The sequence below is a fragment of the Anomaloglossus baeobatrachus genome, chromosome 8 (assembly GCF_048569485.1).
Source record: "Anomaloglossus baeobatrachus isolate aAnoBae1 chromosome 8, aAnoBae1.hap1, whole genome shotgun sequence".
Classification (NCBI taxonomy): domain Eukaryota; kingdom Metazoa; phylum Chordata; class Amphibia; order Anura; family Aromobatidae; genus Anomaloglossus; species Anomaloglossus baeobatrachus.
The window spans coordinates 129,975,087-129,995,000 of NC_134360.1; the positions used below are offsets into that span (position 1 = coordinate 129,975,087).

The 19,914-nt window shown below is 48.8% G+C and overlaps 1 protein-coding gene across 1 annotated transcript in view; it reads left to right on the forward strand.

Moving 5' to 3' along the window:
• The window catches only part of LOC142249962 (flavin-containing monooxygenase 5-like), a 232,005-nt gene that overhangs the window by 146,466 nt on the left and 65,625 nt on the right, over nucleotides 1–19,914 (forward strand). Inside the window, exons 2-3 of the mRNA XM_075321998.1 lie at nucleotides 9,201–9,338; nucleotides 10,798–10,986. Of these exons, the coding sequence (XP_075178113.1) occupies nucleotides 9,204–9,338; nucleotides 10,798–10,986 (324 nt within the window). The 5' untranslated portion in view covers nucleotides 9,201–9,203. The remainder of the gene's footprint in view (nucleotides 1–9,200; nucleotides 9,339–10,797; nucleotides 10,987–19,914) is intronic.

Here is a 19,914-nt window from a genome sequence, read left to right on the forward strand (position 1 = left end):
CTGCAATTGTTTGTAAATCCTTATCACTTTTTATGATATGCCAGTGTCTATTGATAACAGATCTTATTATCCTGTCCATAGGTCCATATTTAAAGTTGAACCTGAATCTGTCTTTTTGACTATTTTTTGATTGTTATTTTTATTCACTGCCTGATTTGGTGATGTTGTGATCTCTTTAATGCCTTGGTTATTGCGCTCTGCGAGTACCGTATCTCCTCTCCAGTAGCCTTTTATTTAGACTATTGGCTTGTTCCAGAAAGCCCTCTCTGCTACTGTTCAATCTTTTAATTCTCAAAAACTGAGAATATGGCACTGATCTTTTAATATGTTCTGGATGTGCACTGTCATATCTGAGCAAGGTGTTAACAGCTGTAGGTTTCTATGAATTTCTGTTTTTAGAGTGTTTTCATGTATAGATATTCTAATATGTAGAAATTCCAAAGAATTTCCTCCAAATACATTAGTGAATAGTATGTTATAGTTGTTCACTGTGTTTATGAAAGTGACAAACATATCAAATTGAGCCTGTGTGCCATCCCATATTATAAGCATATCATCCACATACCAGTAATAATATTTGATGTGATGTAAAAAGATGTTGGTATGGCTATAGATAACTTCTTCTTCAAACCTAGCCAAAAACAAATTGGCTAGACTGCATGCTATGGGGGTGCCCATGGCCACACCCCCATGCTGCAAGAACCATGAGTCTCCAAATTTGAAAACATTATTTTTTAATACCAACATCAGTGCTTCACATACAAAATTTATAAACGGCGTAGATTCTCCCATTTCTTGCAAGAAAAATCTTACTGCCTCTACATCCAGATCCTGTGGAATGCGGGTGTAGAGGCTCTCAACATCAATTGAGACAAGGTTGTAACTTGGTTGCCATTGGACCTCTCTCAAGGCCCTCAGGCAATCTTCTGAGTCGCGTATGTATGATGGGATGTCCTTCAGGAGTGGGTCCAGCAACCAATGTAAGTAACTAGAGAGAGGTTATGTTACCGAACCCACTCCTGATACTATAGGTCGTCCCGGTGGGTTTACCTGTGACTTGTGGATCTTCGGGGCAAAGTACCAATGTGGTCTATTGGATGGGATGGTAATAAGCTCTCTGCTTTTTTATTGGATATGGTCCCTATTGTAACTTGCTTATTAAGAAAACTTCGCAGTTTTTCTTTAATTTTTGTCATGGGGTCTTCTTTCAATTTTGTATATACTTTCGTATCTGCCAGTTGTTTTTGTGCTTCTTACAGGTAATACTCTGTTGTTAACAGCACTATGGCACCCTTGTCAGCTTTACGTATTACTATGTTCTTCCATGATTCTAATGTTTTAAGCGCTGATGACTTTGCTTTTGTCAAGTTGGGAGGCATAGTGGGGTATTTAAGACATTCTATGTCTCGCAAGACCAGCTTTTGAAAAAGGTCGATGCTATTGCCCAACCCCAACTGGTGGGAAAAAAAATCGGATTTAATTCTGCCCTGAAATACAGGAGTATGTGTATCAACAGATGATTGCTGTGCAATCTCTATGTCTTCTGTTAATCCCAGTAACAACAGGGCATCTTCTCGCACGTCATCAAAAGCTGATCCTTTAAAACTGAACCTTAGAGGTCCTATATTACAAGGTTTCTCCGCCATAGCCACTTCTTTTTTTGAAGTTTTGACATCTGCAAAGAATTTTTTCAAATTAATTTTTCGACAGGATTTATACAGATCTATTTGAAAGTCCGTGAAGCTGAAGTTTTCTGGTACACAGAAATTAAGTCCATTTTGCAGTGCTGAAATCATATCTTTATTTAATGTTCGATGGGTCAAATTGTAGATTTTATTCGTTTTATCTTCTGTTACTGTCTCCATGCCACTTGTTTCATTTTTCTGGCTTCTATTATTTCTCTGTCTCCTTCCGCCTCTACGTGTGCGCTTCCTAAAGGGACTGTACCTGATGGTCCCTGGTCATCATCTGCGCTAGATCTTTTTTTGTGCGGTGGAGGTTCATCTGTCCCACTAGAATGTGACTCAGTCATCCATGCGCCTCTTTTAGTTTTTCCAAACCTTTTGGGGATTTTTTTCCGAAAATTGTTTTTTCTGGTCGGTGATCCCATAGGGCCATTCCTGTTCCACTTGAAAATCATGTTGGTTTCGTAATCAAGTTTATCCCTGATAAATTTTTCTTTTTTTCTCTCCTTGATGACCGTTTGCAAAGGAATGAGTTTTTTATCTAAATTTTTGAGGAAAAGTGTCCATTTTTCTTTAGAAAAGCGGGATTCCAATTCAGTTCTCAATCTGATAAGTTCTTGTATCACTATTGCATGTTTTTCTATATTTTTATCTAGTACCACACTCAGAAAACACATAGAACTCTCTTTTTGCACTTGTTCCCATTTTTCTTTAAATACTGGGTTATGCTGGTAGAAGGAAATATTTTTCATCACCCTCAAGCCTCTAGGTACTCCATTTGAAGCTTTGTAAGCTCCATTTGCTGCTTAAGGCCTAAAACACACATCCGTAAAAACCACGTTCGTGTAAAACGGGCCGTTTTTCGGGTCCATTTTCTAGGTCCGTTTTTATGGTATGTGTGGCCTGCGTATGTATCCCGTATGCTAGCCGTATGTGCGTGTGAAATGTCCGTGTGTGCGTGGGAAACTTAACTGACATGTGTTTGTGTTGTCCATGAGAAATGTACGTGTGTGATGCAAAATGTCGTTACTACATGTCGGAAGACAGAGTAGCGGGATGAGAATGAACTCGGGTGAACTTCACCCGACTTCATTGTCATGCCGCGGCTCTGTCTGTGTGCCGTGTACTGATTAGCGGTCACCTGTGAAGGATTCACCGGTGACCGCTAATCCCCCGAGTGACTGAAGTGTCCCCCTCTCTCATACTCACCGATACCCGATCACCGGCGCTGCACGGCGTTCACACTGCTCCGACGGCTTTTTCTAATTTGAAAAAGCTGGCCGCTCATTAAACAATCTCGTATTCCCTGCTTTCTCCCCCCACCGGCGCCTATGATTGGTTGCAGTGAGACACGCGCCCATGCTGAGTGACAGGTGTCTCACTGCACCCAATCACAGCAGCCGGTGGGCTTGTCACTATGGAGTATAGAAATAAATAAATAAATAATTAAAAAAAACGGTGTGCGGTCCCCCCCAAATTTAATACCAGCCAGATAAAGCCATACGGCTGAAGGCTGGTATTCTCAGGATGGGGAGCTCCACGTTATGGGGAGCCCCAAAGCCTAACAATATCAGTCAGCAGCCGCCCAGAATGGCCGCATACATTAGATGCGACTGATCGTGCTACTCACCTTAGTTGCTGCGTGGAGCTGACCGGAGCAGCGGTGAGTAGCGCGATCAGCTGAGCTGTCACTGAGGTTACCCACGGGCACCGCTGCATCCACCGCTGGATCCAGGTAACCTCAGTGACAGCTCAGCTGATTGCGCGGCTGTCTTCATTTGCTGCGTGGAGGTGACAGGAGCGGCGGTTTCTTCTGCAGCTCCGGTCACCTCCATGCAGCAGAGCTGGGAGCGACGCTGGACCATCCTGGATTACGCCGGACATGGAGGGCTTTTTGGGGCTGATTAAATTGGTCAACCAGGGAATGTGTTTGTGTTTTTTATTTCTAATAAAGGATTTTTCGGGTGTGTGTGTTTATTTACTGTAATTTACAGATTAATCATGGAAGGTATCTCGGGGAGACGCCTGACATGATTAATCTAGGAGTTATTGGCAGCTATGGGCTGCCAATAACTCCTTATTACCCCGATTTGCCAACGCACCAGGGCAAATCGGGAAGAGCCGGGTACTGTCCCAGAACAGTCGCATCTAATGTATGCGGCCATTCTGGGCTGCTGCTGACTGATATTGTTAGGCTGAGGGGCTCCCCATAACGTGGAGCTCCCCATCCTGAGAATACCAGCCTTCAGCCGTATGGCTTTATCTGGCTGGTATTAAAATTGGGGGGAACCGCACGCCGTTTTTTTTAATTATTTATTTATTTATTTTACTGCACAGTATAGACACGCCGTCCGGCTGCTGTGATTGGTTGCAGTGACACAGCTGTCACTCAGCGTGGTGGGCGTGTCTGACTGCAACCAATCATAGGCGCCTGTGGGCGTGGAAAGCAGGGAATACGAGATTGTTTAATGAGCGGCCGGCTTTTTCAAAATAGTAAAAGCCGCCGGAGTTTTTATGACAGCTGTGCAGCGCCGCGCCGGAGATCGGGGATCGGTGAGTATGAGAGAGGGGGGGAAATGACCTACGGACTGAAGAGGGACCGACAAGACAGAGAGACCGACACAGAAATAAAGAAAATGACCGACATTACATGAAAATAGCACAACACGTACACGGAGCATACAGAGATGCGTCCGTGTCACTCGGGCGTGCGCACACACCCATTGACTTTCATTGGGTCCGTGCGTGCGTGTTGCGTGCTGAAAACGGACATGCTTCCGTGCCAAACGGAGACACAAACGTAGCACGCACACGGACACACAGACCTTAATGAAAAACGCACATATGTCCTCCAACATTGCATAACATTGCTGCACATTTGGCCGTGTCTCCGGTATATACGGAAACGGACCAAACACGCACGTGTTTCATGGATGTGTGTTTCAGGCCTAAAAGGGATGAAGATTTGTCTGACATGTAATGTGGAGAGAGACGGGTACATGAGCTCTGCAGGAGGTAGGGTCTATGCTCAGAAAAGGAATATAGAAAAGAAAAGCTGCGGGAAAAGAAGAGTAAAAGTTGTAAAAGACTAAAAGAATGAAGATGAACCAAAATAAGGTGGTGAAATTGGAGACTATTTAAATATACATAAGATGAATAATAAAGGATAAGAATAACAATTATGTGAAAAGAGATGTTATGAGCTAAATGGTGCTTTTAAAATTGATGAAGATTAAAAAGCAAAGATGGTAGGGCTGATATCTGGCTAACATTTTTCATGCAGGGAAATGAAAGGTGAAGCCTTTGTACATGCACAATAACTAAGGCGGGCTTTGCACGTTGCGACATCGCAAGCCGATACTGCGATGTCGCACGCGATAGTCCCCGCCCACGTCGCAGGTACGATATATTGTGATAGCTGGCGTAGCGAAAATTATCGCTACGCCAGCTTCACATGCACTCACCTGCCCTGCGACCGTCGCTCTGGCCGGCGACCCGCCTCCTTGTTAAGGGGGCGGGTCGTGCGGCATCACTGCGACATCACACGGCAGGCGGCCAATCGGAGTGGAGGGGCGGAGATGAGTGGGATTTAAACATCCCGCCCACCTCCTTCCTTCCGCATATTCTACGGAAGCCGTGGTGACGCCGGTAGGAGATGTTCCTCGCTCCTGCGGCTTCACACACAGCGATGTGTGCTGCCGCAGGAGCGATGAACAACATCGGACCGTCGCGTCAGCGTAATTATGGATTACGCCGACGCTGCACCGATGATACGATTACGACGCTTTTGCGCTCGTTAATCGTATCATCTAGGCTTTACACACTACGATATCGTCTGCGATGCCGGATGTGCGTCACTTTCAATTTGACCTCACCGACATCGCAGCTGCGATGTCATAGTGTGCAAAGTACCCCTTAGGCTATGTGCCCACGTTGCGTTCTGTCCCTGCGGAAATTTCTGCAGCGATTTGAACAGCACATGTGCGCTTCAAATCGCTGCAGAAACAGTCCGTAATGAAAAGCCGATTTCATGCGCTCAGGATGCAGCCTCTCCTATAGACAGAGTGGGACCTGCATCCAAAGCGCATGAAAGAAGTGACATGTTGCTTTTTAGAACGCAGCGCTTCGGCCCTTAGCCGAAGCACTGCGTTCTAATACGCCACGTGGGCATGGATTAGGCACAATCTTCATAGATTGTGCTGGGGACGCATGACACATGCAGTTACGCTGCGGTGCAGATCGCAGCGTAACTGCATGCAAATACCTTACGTGGGCACATAGCCTAAGATAGTGAGTGAAATAATGTTTTGAAGAGCAGTGAATAAAAAATCCATTGATGTTAGAGGGTTTAGGTCAAGAGCTAACTGAGTTTTATTTTTCTGTAGAAAGAATGCGAGGAAAAAGAGTTAGGCCGGTTTCAGACGTCCGTGTTTGAGGTATGTGTGACATCCGTTTTTAACACAAATGCCACACGTACCCATGTTATTCTATTCTGTTACTCACACGGCCATGTTTTTACAAGGACCGTGTGACCTCTCATGACCCCGCACACACGCAGGCATGTTTTTTTTTTCTCCAGCATCATGGGTGTCACACGGATCGCACACTGATGTGATCCGTGTGACATCAGTGTGACACGTACCGGAGAAGACACAGATCTTTGAAATAAAAAGATTTTCTATATTCACCTGTATCCAGCAGTGCTTTCTTCGGCTCTGCTGTCTCCTGCTTCTGACCGCCGCTCATTATCGTCACTGAATATTCACTGCACTGAGGACCTGGAAGCAGGAGCAGCGCTGGGGACAGCATTGCCGGTTACAGCATCACCAGGCATAGCATCGCCGGGGACAGCATCACTGGTGACAGGTGAGTATCCAGCAAGCAGTGTGTGCAGTGATGTCCAGGAGGTCATCCGAGTTCCAATGAACTCTGATGAACGGGTGTCATCAGGAGGTTATCAGAATCCATTGGGAACTCCGATGATATGCTGTCCCCGATGCTGAGCCCAGAGATGCTGTCCCCGCCAATGCTCCTGCTTCCAGGTCAGAGGTGCAGTGAATATTCAATGAGCATAATAAGCAGGGACCAGAAGCAGGAGACAGCATAGCCGAAGACAGTATCGCTGGATACAGGTGAATATAGAAAGTCTTGTTATTTCAAAGACACGTGTTTTCTCCGGTACGTGTCACACTGATGTCACAAGTATGCAAACACAGATGTCACACGTGTGACACACATATGACACACTTAAGACCATACCCATGCGTGTGACTTGTACCTGGTTAAAGACGGATGTCTGAAACCGGCCTTATAGGGAAAGATGAGCGGTATAGAAGCAAAATGAAGTGTTGGAATAAATTCTGCTTATCTGTTCCACTAGAAGGATTTTCATTTCGGTTGCAGCCTAAAACCATATAGCATCTCTTCATTTTGAGCATTGTAGAGGAGCTTAACCCCAGCCACAAGGGGCAGCCACTGTTCCAGGGCGTTTTGTGCCTGCATAACTCCCTAAGATGAACAGATTACCTGAATGTTTTAAAAAAATTGTTTAAAAGAACTGAGAGTCCTCAGTGGTTGATACCTTTTAACCGCATCGGAATCTTTTAGACATTTTTTATAAAAGTATCACCCTATTGTCTAGTGTGCTGTTTACCTACAGTTTTTTTCTATTTAGGAAGGAAAGACATTTTAGCAAGGGTTCCTCAGAATATATAAAAAATTATACCTGTAATAAACAAAGAACTTGTTACAAATCGGCACTGCCGTAGCCACAAACAGCCTGTTGTGGTTCCTGCTACGCCCAGGCGCCAGCCACCATTTTTAAACGTGCCTCGGGTCATCCAGGTGGCTGCTTCTTCCTCCACGTCTAAGTGTGGAGATGCGGCTAGGGGCGCATGCGTGTGCCGATTTGCACCAGTCAGAGCCTATTTCCAGTGTTTCGCCTAGTGAGTATACTCAGCCTGATACTGCCATTTCTGAGGCTAAGTCCTCAGTTCAGGCTACTGAGCATGCTCCCACACTTGTGAAAAGCCTCTTTGTTCAGGTATTTGGACTCTGTTCTGTGTCCAAGTCCTGTGTTGTGCTACTGAGCATGCTCAGACTGATAGTCTCATTTCTGAGACAAAGTCTGTGGTTCAGGCTTCATGCTCAGGTACTTAGTGCATTGGAGGCTAAGTCCGGTAAGGACTTCACTGGCATGTCCGTGAGGTGGCAGGACCTGATAGGGCTGGATAGCGTCAGGTGTCCTTATAATGTGTCCACTCTGGACTGGCTCATGGAGACCTGCCCCTATGACCTGGCACTCCATCACTGGTCATCAGACGATGACTGGTAGGGTGTTTGGGGCGGTGCTGTCATTGTGTCATCAGGGATGTGTCGGTTCTGGATAGGCCGCTGGTGATGTCACTGATGATTTGGCACTCTTCTATTGGCCCCTGGAGGTGCCATTGTGGCTCACCCTGGGTGATAAAAGGGCATGGAGACCACATGGAGGTGTGCAGTCTTCACATATACATGAGAGAGCCACATTGCGGGCAACACCCAGTTGTTCTGGAAGCGGTAGGTAGGGTTATGGCGTCCGATGTCTGTCACGCCAAGATTTGTGGCTCAGCACGTCAGGGTCAGGCATCGCGCTTCCCCTCCTACTGTCCAGTCCTACTTAAGCAGCCCAGTGGAGTTAACTGGGCTGTGGCTGCTGCGCCAACTGTCCCCGGTGTGCCCCTTATCCGCACAGACCGTATACCCTAGGACCCCTGTGGTGTTAACAGGGGAGTTCATGGTTTGGGTGTGTGGACCCTCTGAGGTTAACAGGATTCACAACAGTCCCTGGTCCAAGTGATGTTAAACGTGGATCAGGCTTATATTATTGGAGCCATCAAGCTCTGTATTATCCATCTGACCTATGGGTTGCCAGCAGCTCCTTTGCCATCTTGGAGTATGGTGGACCCTTACTGGCGATTGGGATATACACCATCTTTATTCTAATCCGCCAGTCCCACTAAGACAGAACTATTATTGTTTCAAAAAGACTGTCACCAAGTTTTTGCTTCCTCCCATCTAAGAGCAGCATGATGTAGGGGCAGAGGTCCTGATTCCAGTAATGTATCACTTACTGCAGTTTTGCTAAAATAATGGTTTTATCTGCTACAGATCTAGCAGTTTTTTTTTAATGCTGATCTCTATACAACTACCCCATCAGTGATTGGAAGCTTTCTGTGTACACTGTGTATAGGCAGAAAGCTGCCACTTTCCAGTTATGGCGGGGGTATGCAGAGGATGAGGAGTACCTGTGAGCAGGTGTACTAGTTCTCAAGAGATAATCTGCTTATAAAATGCTGATTTTATTGAAGCTACAAGAAGCAGCTCAGTAAGTGACATATTACCGGAGTAAGGGATCCCTGTCTCTAGATCATGCTGCTCTCAGGTTAGATAACAATATACTGCTGACATATTGCGTTAAATCTATTGCCAGAATGTTTGTGAGTTATTGTGTTTGCATTTTATCTATAACCACAGATAATGCCGGTGAATACTGTAGCCGTAATTGGGGCAGGAGCCAGTGGTTTGGCAGCTATTAAGTGTTGTCTCGATGACGGACTTAAACCCACATGCTTTGAAAAAAGTGAAGATATTGGAGGACTTTGGAGATACAAGGTAAAAAAAACAACATTGCAAAAAAATGAGAATAAACCATTGAAAGTGCAAGTCTAGTGCTCACAACCCCCCTTTATGCCCTATTAGAGAGATGGACGCCTTGGAGAAGGGTCCCCAGCTTGTCACCCTCTTGTGTGTTCCACAATGCAGATCCTGCACAGGGGAAATGTGACTCCCTGGAAAAACCAGGTAGTTACAGAAGTAGTCCACCCTCCTTGATTCCAACACAACAACCCACAACCTGGTACAACACACAGCCATTAAAGCCAAGCCACCCCCTCATGACAATAGGGACACACCAGTGTGCGGGACCAGGCAGATGGGAGCGCCTACCTAGGAGTCCTGAGGAGTCAGGGGCGGGAACAGAACAGAGAGAGAAAGAGTTTAGTCAAGTACTGACAGTGAGTGGAAGTCTGACAGTGGAGTCAGGGGTAGGGGCCCCTGGACTACCGGACTAAGTGGCAGATGGCAAGCAGGACCATAGGCAACGGAGATCCGGTCACGGGAGACCTTAAGTGGACCGGGGCAGGGTTGTAGCCCGCCGGTGCCAACAGTGGGAATCCGGTCTGGAGGCCGTGCACAGTCGGGGTACTTGGACCCTAGGACGAGGACGGTTGCAAGCCCCCTTGTTAATTGACCAGCTGGGGACAAGATTTCAGACCTTGTTCCATAGAAGCCCAGAGAGCAAAATGGAAGCCCAATCAGAGGGATAGGGTGTCCGTCAGAACCCACAGAAATCCCAAGGGTCAGATTTCACTGGCCACAGCTCCCAAACCTACACAGTACTGGGAGTGGACTTCCCCGTTCCAAGTGGAGTTGTCCCAGAGAAGACACAGACACTGAGTGCAGGAGGAAGGGACCCCTGTTTGCTACACTCGGGTGTGGGACTCAAATACACCCACAAAAGGCGACCGGTCACTGGCAACTTGGTTTACCACCGGACTTGTGTGTGATTCTTTGAACTGTGAGTACACCATTGCCCCCCGGTCCAACCCGGCACGCCACCTCCAGCAACCATTACTCCCGTGTACCTGGGCTCTGGGACTACACATCCCCTACCCGTGGAGGGGATCCCACCTTGCTGCCCCGCTCCATCGGCCCCATCACCATGCAGCGGCGGTGCCACCAATGCCTCACCGCAACCCACGGGTGGCGTCACCGACACATCAATCCCCTGTAAATACTCCCTTCCTACAGTTGAGGACGGACAGCCATGCGAGCCCGGGTCTGGTCACCACTCGAGCCGCAGTAAACGAACTCGGATCCGAGCAGCCCCTGCAGCGGTCCCCGTCCGCAACAAATGTATTGTGATTACTGATATTCTTTTTCTTATTACTTGGCAAATGACAATGAACAGCAATAAGGCTTATGCTACAAGGCTGTGCATACTAGGCAGTAATTCATTATACTGTACACTGTATTGTAAAGCATTGCTCACTATTTGCTGTTTTTTTTACAGAATAGTTCTGAAGAGGACAGAGCCAGCATCTATAAATCTGTGATTATTAACACCTCTAAGGAGATGATGTGTTATAGCGATTACCCCATCCCTGAACACTTTCCAAATTACATGCACAACTCTAAAATTATGGAGTACTTCCAAATGTATGCCGAGAAGTTTGGCCTTCTGAATCACATCAGGCTTAAGGTATGATAAGCTACAGTAAGTCAGGCAATGATCGCTGAACACTATTATATGTCTGATTTAATGCATGAGAAGTATTAATGCATTATCATGTCATCTAATTCTGCCACGGCTCACATACTGTACATGTCGCGGGCGGAGGAGGTGACGCTGCGCTTGTTACGGGGGGCTGTTAGATAATAAGGGAATGGAAGGCTATCCGACAGTCAGGGTCCACCGTGCAGAGCTCTGCTGCAGAGTATGGCAGAGGATAGGGGAAACCTGTACCACCAAAGCGGTACTGACACTGTTTCGTCACAGTGCCACCAAGACCAATAGCGGCGTATACTGTTTAAGTCACAGCGACTACCTTATTAGAATAACATAGGAGTGGAAATGCAAAAGAGTGAGGAATACAACATAAAAGTGCATAGAAGTCTCGCAGTCTGTGAGCGTGAAAGCACCTGTCTCAGTTAACAGTCACAGAGACTAGGTGTAGTGTGTGCAATATGGCACCTACCTATGTCCGCTCCACTTGTCGTGCAAGGATACGGACAGCAGCAAGGCTGCTAGCTTGAAACTCCTGCCTATGACCGCTCCCCTAGTGTGCGAGGATACGGACTGCTGCAGGAGGCAGCATAGTGGAGCGTTACCCTAGAAGGCAACGACCACCTAACCTACCTATGTCCGCTCCACTAAGGTGCGAGGACACGGACAACAGTACGGTTGAAAGGTACAGGAGCGCTACCCTACCCATAGCGCTCACCTCAGAGTAGAACCACAAGGCCCAGTCAGACCATGTGCAGCAAGCACCTGCCTATGTCCGCTCCACTAAGGTGCGAGGATACGGACCACAGCATAAGCTGCAAGGTACAAGAGCGTTACCCTACTGATAACGCTCACCTAGATAGACTAGGTGCCGCAAGGGACATGCACAGAGCGTCTACTCCTATGCAGGAACCAAGAGGACTGAGCGCCGGGCGGCGTGCGTCAGGGTCTTATATAGACTCTGTGCCTCATCCAAGATGGAGGACACCAGAGTCAATCCGCTGCCAGAATGACAGCAATGACGTCACGCTGGCTTATCACCGAGCAAAGCGTCACAAGCACATGACCTGCGACCAATCGGCATAGAAGGTGTCAGAGACATGTGACCACATGTCACAAGCACATGACAAGCGGCCAATTAGCTTAGAATGTGTCAGAGACATGTGACCTCGTGTCAGCGATGATGTCACCCGCACATGTGCAATGGCTCCAAGATAGGACTTAGTCTCCAGCGATTGCACATGTGCAGTAGCAAGAAATCCGAACATAGTCTCCAGTGATCGCACATGTGCAGTAGCAAGGAATCCGAACATAGTCTCCAGTGCCATAGCAACCATAACAGCGCTCTCCCACTGCTCGGGTCCGGCCGCTGCTGCTGCGGCTGCTCGGTGGTGGCTCGAGCGGTGGGCCGGATCCCGGGGACTCGAGCGGCGTTCCTCGCCCATGAGTGAAAAGGGGGGGATTGATTGTGGAGATTTTAGATATTGTCCGTGACGCCACCCACGGTTGAGGTGATATTGGTGACACCACCAATGCTCTGGACGGGGATCCCGGGAGCGGTGACAGGGAGCAGCTTTATTGTTAGTTCTCCCCTCCGTGGGTAGGGGGTTGGTTGTCCCGGGGCCCGGTGATGGGGTTTGTAGGGATGGATGGCAGGCGGGTTGCGGGGCCTGGTGAGGTGCAGGGTCGCGGGGGCAGCGCTGTGCCGCACGACACGGTGGTACTCACTCAGCCTGAGACGTTGACACAGTTCTCAGTAAAACACACAGCTGGATGGACGGGTCCCACAGACGACTGCGGTTGTTTCTCCCGGAAGGTTGATGGTGACTGCCTTTCCCTGCACCTATGTAGTGTTTGGTTCCGATGGGTTCCCACCGGTAACCCGCTCCCCGACTTGGATATGGGCCGGAGGAGCCCCTTTTGCCCGCAGGCTCTGGCCCTGGGAAACTGTTGCCTTGGCGGTGGCGGTGTCTCCCTCTCCTGGTCGGACTGTTGCCTTCTGTCGGGACTTGGCTGCTGGGAAACCCAGGAGGTTCCCTTCGCTAACGGATTTAGCAAATTCACGGTGACTCCTAGTCTTGCCGGGGTCCGTAAGCCCCTGCCAGATGGTTCTGACTTCTTTGTGTACCGTCCACGGTCCTTGCAGTAAACTCCGATAGGCCACTCCTGCAGACGGTCACCACCGTCTGCCAACCTTGCTGCTCCGTCCGGGCCACACGCCTGGACCAACTTCAGTCTGCTCAGCTACCACTTCACTTGCTCTCACTTTCACCTCTCCAACTAGACTAACTGTTTTTCCCTCCTCCAGGACTGTGAACTCCTCGGTGGGCGGAGACCAACCGCCTGGCTCCACCCCCTGGTGTGGACATCAGCCCCTGGAGGAAGGCAACAAGGGTTTTGTGTCTGACTTGGATGTGCCTGCCGGGAGTGTGGGGTGTGTTGGTGTTGTTTTCTGTGGCCCCTGGCTGGTCCAGGGCGCCACATTTCCCCCTTAGTTAAATGCAGACCGTCCGCGGGCTGTCCGTCCATCACCGGTTTTATTTTCACAACTTAAAAATAGAAAAATGGTAAAACAAGTTACAAATATAATAACATCTTCCCACATCGGGAGGTACTCTTACTTTAACGTTACTAAACGGTATGGCTTCCGCTCTCTCCCACCCAAACAACCTGGCCCTGATGCTGCCCCTAAGCAAATGGGCAGCACCCCTTGACCCCAGTCCTGCACAGATTGCCCGAGCGGGTTCTGTCCTTTTCAGGGGACCCGTGTCCATGGGGACCCCTGAACCCCTCCAAAGGATCGCCACCGGTTCCGGTGGTGGCTGGGCCCCAGCCTACTCCACTGCGGGCCCTTCCTCCAATCTGCTTCTCCGGAGGCGGTCACGGTATAAGCCAACAAAACATTTTTATTTACAAGCCACAAGTTTGTGGTTGCCCTGCTAGTTCTCGGGCCTGTTCATAAGGAGTTCCTTATGCATAAATGTAAAGGAGGTCCCAACGGGGACCAGTTGCCGGCAACGACCGGCTTTCAATCACGGTTAGTAAATCAGGTAACTTTCTTCTGTTTCATTCACTTATCATTCTTCATTGTCAAAACTTTTAAACGGTAAACAGCACTCTGGTGGTCCCAACGGGGGACAACTTGCAACAGGACTACGCTGCCATTACTGGTCGCTTTCATCATCCTCCGCCGGCCCTGGGTGGAAGAACACAGGGACCAGCCCCTCCAGTGCATAACAGGCCCGACGAGGAAGGGCCACCCGGTATCTGTTATTTCCGCTTCGGGGAATGTAAGTGGCCTCCATGCCATCCAGGGCGACGACTCCTTCGTCCTCCTCTGAAACAGGCTCTGTGTCAGGTCCGGAGTCACTATCATGTGACCCTGCACCAGGCGGGTTGCCGCCAGCTGCCGGAGTCTTCGGGCTCGCCACTCTTTCGGTTACTGTTGCGAGGGGGCGTACGCCAGACTAACCGGCATCAGCGGGGTGCACGGGCGGGGAAGTCGGAGGCAGTATGGGGGCCAGGGGTAGACGGGGTCCCTCAGCCGCAGTGGCCGGTCCCTCGGGGACACAGGGGCGTGGGTCACTCACCAGCTCATCCATCATGGCCTCCATTCCGTACACCCGGGCTACCGCGGCTACCGCTTCCACCTCCGTGGTCCACTGCTCCATCAGCAGACATATCTGACTCTGGTAGCGTCGGCAGATCCCCGCCGTTCGGGCCCTGAGCCACATCGCCGTTCCGGGCACCGGCTCGGTAGCCTCCGCATATCTAGGCGGGGCAGATATCCTTTGCAGGGCTCAGCAAATCGCGGGGGTCCCGGCGTCCCTGCTCGTATAGCCGCGAGCTACATGCGGCCAGCCGCCATTTCATCCCCCTCAGTCTCTTTCCGGCTCCTCCTCTACAGGGGCGGGGTTTTGGCCTTCGCGCTTCCACTACTCGAGGAGACGCTCGAGCGGGAATTTTTCGCGCCCAAGATGGCGGCTTCTCAAAATTTTCGGCCGGACACCTCCGGCGGTCACAAGGCGCACCTCTACCAGACGGCAGAGTGGTAAGATCCTGTTCGTGACGCCAAGTTGTCGCGGGCGGAGGAGGTGACGCTGCGCTCTCCCACTGCTCGGGTCCGGCCGCTGCTGCTGCTCCGTGGTGGCTCGAGCGGTGGGCCGGATCCCGGGGACTCTAGCGGCATTCCTCGCCCGTGAGTGAAAAGGGGGGATTGATTGTGGGGATTTTAGATATTGTCCGTGACGCCACCCACGGTTGTGGTGATATTGGTGACACCACCGCTGCTCTGGACGGGGATCCCGGGAGCGGTGACAGGGAGCAGCTTTGTTGTTAGTTCTCCCCTCCGTGGGTAGGGGGTTGGTTGTCCCGGGGCCCGGTGATGGGGTTTGTAGGGATGGATGGCAGGCGGGTTGCGGGGCCTGGTGAGGTGCAGGGTCGCGGGGGCAGCGCTGTGCCGCACGGCACGGTGGTACTCACTCAGCCAATGATGAGGACACAGTTCTCGGTAAAACACACGGCTGGATGGACGGGTCCCACAGACGGCTGTGGTTGTTTCTCCCGGCAGGTTGATGGTGACTGCCTTTCCCTGCACCTATGTAGTGTTTAGCTCCGATGGGCTCCCACCGCTAACCCGGCTCCACCCCCTGGTGTGGACATCAGCCCCTGGAGGAAGGCAACAAGGGTTTTGTGTCTGACTTTGATGTGCTTGCCGGGAGTGTGGGGTGTGTTGGTGTTGTTCTCTGTGGCCCCTGGCCCCTGGCTGGTCCAGGGCGCCACATACACATTTATTATTAGGAGTGTTACCTGTACGTGGTAATTGGCATTATCATAAAATCATTAAAACCTATCAGTGTAAGTGTTTCAGGAGAACTTGCAGCAGAATGTCTGTGTTTTCATTTAGCTCCTCTCCCTTCTCCTACTACCTCTCCTCCATAGAATTTTAAAAGCACCAACTGTCCTCTCCTTAATGTGAAAGCTTGGCCTCATTGAAGACAGATTTTTGTTTCCATTGAAAATAAAAGATCAGTCCAAGAAAAGAAAGCAGTGGATTGTTCTAATAAAGATATGTTGTAAAGTTTAGTATTTGTATGTGTACTATTGATTTAAAAAATAAAATGAAACCAAGGTTATTCTTTACATAACTTTTTGACAGTCAATATAATGCGTTCTAACATGGTGTCAGCTTTATTATACGTTTCATGTTTTACATTCTAACAAAAGAAACTAATTTAAATTCAGATATTTCTCTTCTCAATTATTAAAATAACACATATTTCAATGTAAATGTCCTTTTACACTGCAAAATTATCATAAACGAGTGTTTCTAGGAACCTTCCTTTACCAAATATATTGCTGCCAATCACCCAGTTAACTGAGCAAAATAATTGTGCATTGGGAGTAATGATGTTTTAATTTATGCAAAAGATCTTTGTTCTCAGCAGCACATAGTTCCATGTAAGCAGAACCAGCGCTGCCGAGAACATGGGTTGCCTATGTTCACACAGCGCTCTATCAAGATTGTTCAGTGTGCTCCGGTAAGAGCGATCTGCCTGGGTAAACCTGCCGACATGGGGAGTTGCCAGTTCCTTGTCTGTTTTTTCCTTCTCTTCTTCCCAGAGCCGTACCTTTTTATTTTCCTGCCAACATAGACATATGAGGGCTTGTTTCTTGCCAGATAACTTGTGGTTTTGAATAACTTAATCATAAAGGTCTCCCATATTGGTTCTGTCCTGTTGGATCTGGGCTGGTTGGGAGCTATGGTCAGTGATTTTTCACAGGCAAAAAGCAGTCAGTATGTCATTAGTGTTTTAGGTCCACATTTCATTGTGTTTGGTCATTGTGTCATTTTTATACCATCAGTGATTTTCATGTATGGCTAAATAAATTGTAAAACTTCCTATCCTCTTCACACACAGCACACAGACTGTACACTGATGTCAGCCGTGTGCAGTAGGTGATTTTCACAGACCCATAAACTTTTATGGGTACTTTTTTTTGGGGGGGGGACACATTGTCTGAAAAAAACAAATATACTTTTGTGGTCAAAAGTGTACATATGCTGGCAGAGAATATAAATAACACAATTTTTTTTCCACTCATGGTTAGTGGTTGGGTGAAGCCATTTATTGTCAAACTACTGTTTTCTCTTTTTAAATCTTAATGACAACCAAAAACATCCAAATGACCCTGATCAAAAGTTGACATACCCCAGTTCTTAATACCGTGTATTGCCCCCTCTAACATCAATGATAACTTGAAGTCTTTTGTGGTAGTGTGATGCCCTGGGCAAGCCAGGGGTCACAGGTCATTGCACCACCACACCCTACATCCCAGTTAGGTACATCAAAGCTAACCAAAATCCTTGTTGCCTTCCTCCAGGGGCTGATGTTCACACCAGGGGGTGGGCCAGGCGGTTGGCTCCGCCCACCGAGGAGTAAACAGCCCTGGAGGTGGGAGGAACCAGGCAGTCAGCTCAGGGAAGAGCTTGAGTTCAGTTTAGGAGGTGAAGGAGTAAAGTCGAGTCTAGTCTAGCTAGGGAAGTGAAGTGGAAGTGGTAAAGGAGGAGTAGGAGAAGTTGAAGGAAGGTGAAGGGTGACAGAAAGAAAGCCTGAAGAGAGTCCAGCTGTGTGCAGGACAGGGTCAGCAAGGTCAGCAACGGCGGTGACTGTCTGGAGGGGGACCGTTTGGAAGTTCCTGGAAGGACCGCGGACGGGTAGTGGCCCGGCGGTCTGGAGCAGTGTACCAAAGGACAGTCAGCACCAGGGCAGGGGCCTCTCGGACCCCGGCAAGGCTTGGAGTCGCCAGAATTTGCCAAATCCGTCAGTGAAGGGGACGCAGATCCCCCAACAACCAAGTCCCGATTGAAGGCAACAGCCCAACCATTGTAGCAGAAACACCGCCACCGCCAGGGCACCAGTTTCTCAGGGCCAGCGCCTGCGGGCAAAGAGTAGAGCTCCTCCGGTCCAGCTTGAAGCCGGGGAGCGGGTTACCGGTGGGAACCCATCGCTACCAACGCAGAAACAAAGGTGCAAGGAAAAGGGACATCACCGTCACCTACTGGGAGAGCAAGTGCAGCCGTCCGTGGGAACCGTCTTTCCAGCCGTGTGGTTTACCGTAAAACTGTGTCAACGTCTCAGGCTGAGTGAGTACCACAGTGCCGCAAGGCACAGCGCTGCCCCCGCGTCCCTGCGCCCACCAGGCCCTGCATCTCCCATCTCATCACCGGGCCCCGCGATCACCAACCCCTACCCACGGAGGGGCAACACAACACCTGGCTGCTTCGCATCACCATCCCCGGGATCCCCATATTGAGCAGTGGTGGTGAAATCACCACAACCGTGGGTGGCGTCACGGACAATAAACTATCCCCATACCCAACATCGCCCCTTTCACTCACGGGCGAGGAGTGCCGCTCGAGAACCCCCGGGATCCGGCCCACAGCTCGAGCCACCACTGAGCAGCAACCGCGGACCCAAGCAGAAGGGGTGAGCGTAGTGTGCTGACACCCTCCTCCCCGCCCGCGACAGTAGTTGTGGATGAAGCTCTTTATTTTCTCAGATGGTAAAGCTGCCCATTCTTGGCAAAAAGCCTAGAGTTCCTGTAAATTCTTGGGCTTTCTTGCATGAACTGTGCGCTTGAGTTCTCCCCAGAGTGGCTCAATGATATTGAGGTCAGGAAACTGAGATGACCACTCAAGAACCTTCACTTTGTTCTGCTGTAGCCAATGACAGGTCGACTTGGCCTTGTGTTTTGGATCATTGTCATGCTGGAACTTCCAAGTACGTCCCATGTGCAGCTTCTGAGCTAATGAGTGCAGATTTGCATCCAGTATTTGCTGATAACGTGCTGCATTCATCTTTCCTTCAACTTTAACCAAGTTTCCGGTGCCTTTTGTAGATCACACATCCCCACATCATCAGCGATCCACCTCCGTACTTTATAGTAGGAATGGTGTTCCTTTCATCATAGGCCTTGTTGACGCCTCTCCAAATGTAATGTTTATGGTTGTGGCCAAAAAGTATGATTTTGGTCTAATCACTCTAAATAACCTTGTTCCAGTAGTTTGGAGGTTTGTCTCTGTGCTGTTTGGTATATTGTTGGCAAAATACTTTGTGACATTTACGCAGTAAGGGCTTTTCTTCTGGGAACTCGACCATGCAGCCCATTTTTCTTCAAGTGCCTCCTTATTGTGCATCTTGAAACAGACACAACGCTAGTTTTGAGTGAGTCCTGTATTTCAGCTGATGTTGTTTGTGGGTTTTTCTTTGCATCCTGAACAATTTTCCTGGCAGCTGTGGACGAAATTTTTGTTGGTCGACCTGATCGTGGTTTGGTTTTACAGAGCCCCTGATTTTCCATTTTTAAATCAGTTTGTACACTGCTGACTGGCATTATCAATTCCTGGATATCTTTTTGTATCCCTTCCTGTTTTATACAGTTCAACTATCTTTTCCTGTAGATCCCTTGACAATTCTTTTGCTTTCCCCATGACTCACAATCCAGAAACATCAGTGGCTGGATGAAAGATGCAAGAGTCTATCTGGATCCCAGAAACTTACTCAACTTTTATGCACACATACTGATTACAAGCAAACAGGTCACAGGTGAGGATGTTACCTTTATTAGCCATTCAAACCCATTTATGTCAATTTCTGTGCATGTTTTCAGGTCAAAATCACCATGGTGTGTGAACTTTTGATCAGGGTCATTTGGATGTTTTTGGTTGTCATTGTTATAAAAAGAGAAAACACAGTAGCTTGACAATAAATGGCTTCACCCAACCACTAACCAGGAGTGGGGAAAAACAGATTGTGTTATCATTCATATTCTCTGAAAAAAGGACAAGAAAGCAAAAAAACTGCCGGGGTATGTAAACTTTTGAGCACAACTGAAGGTGAA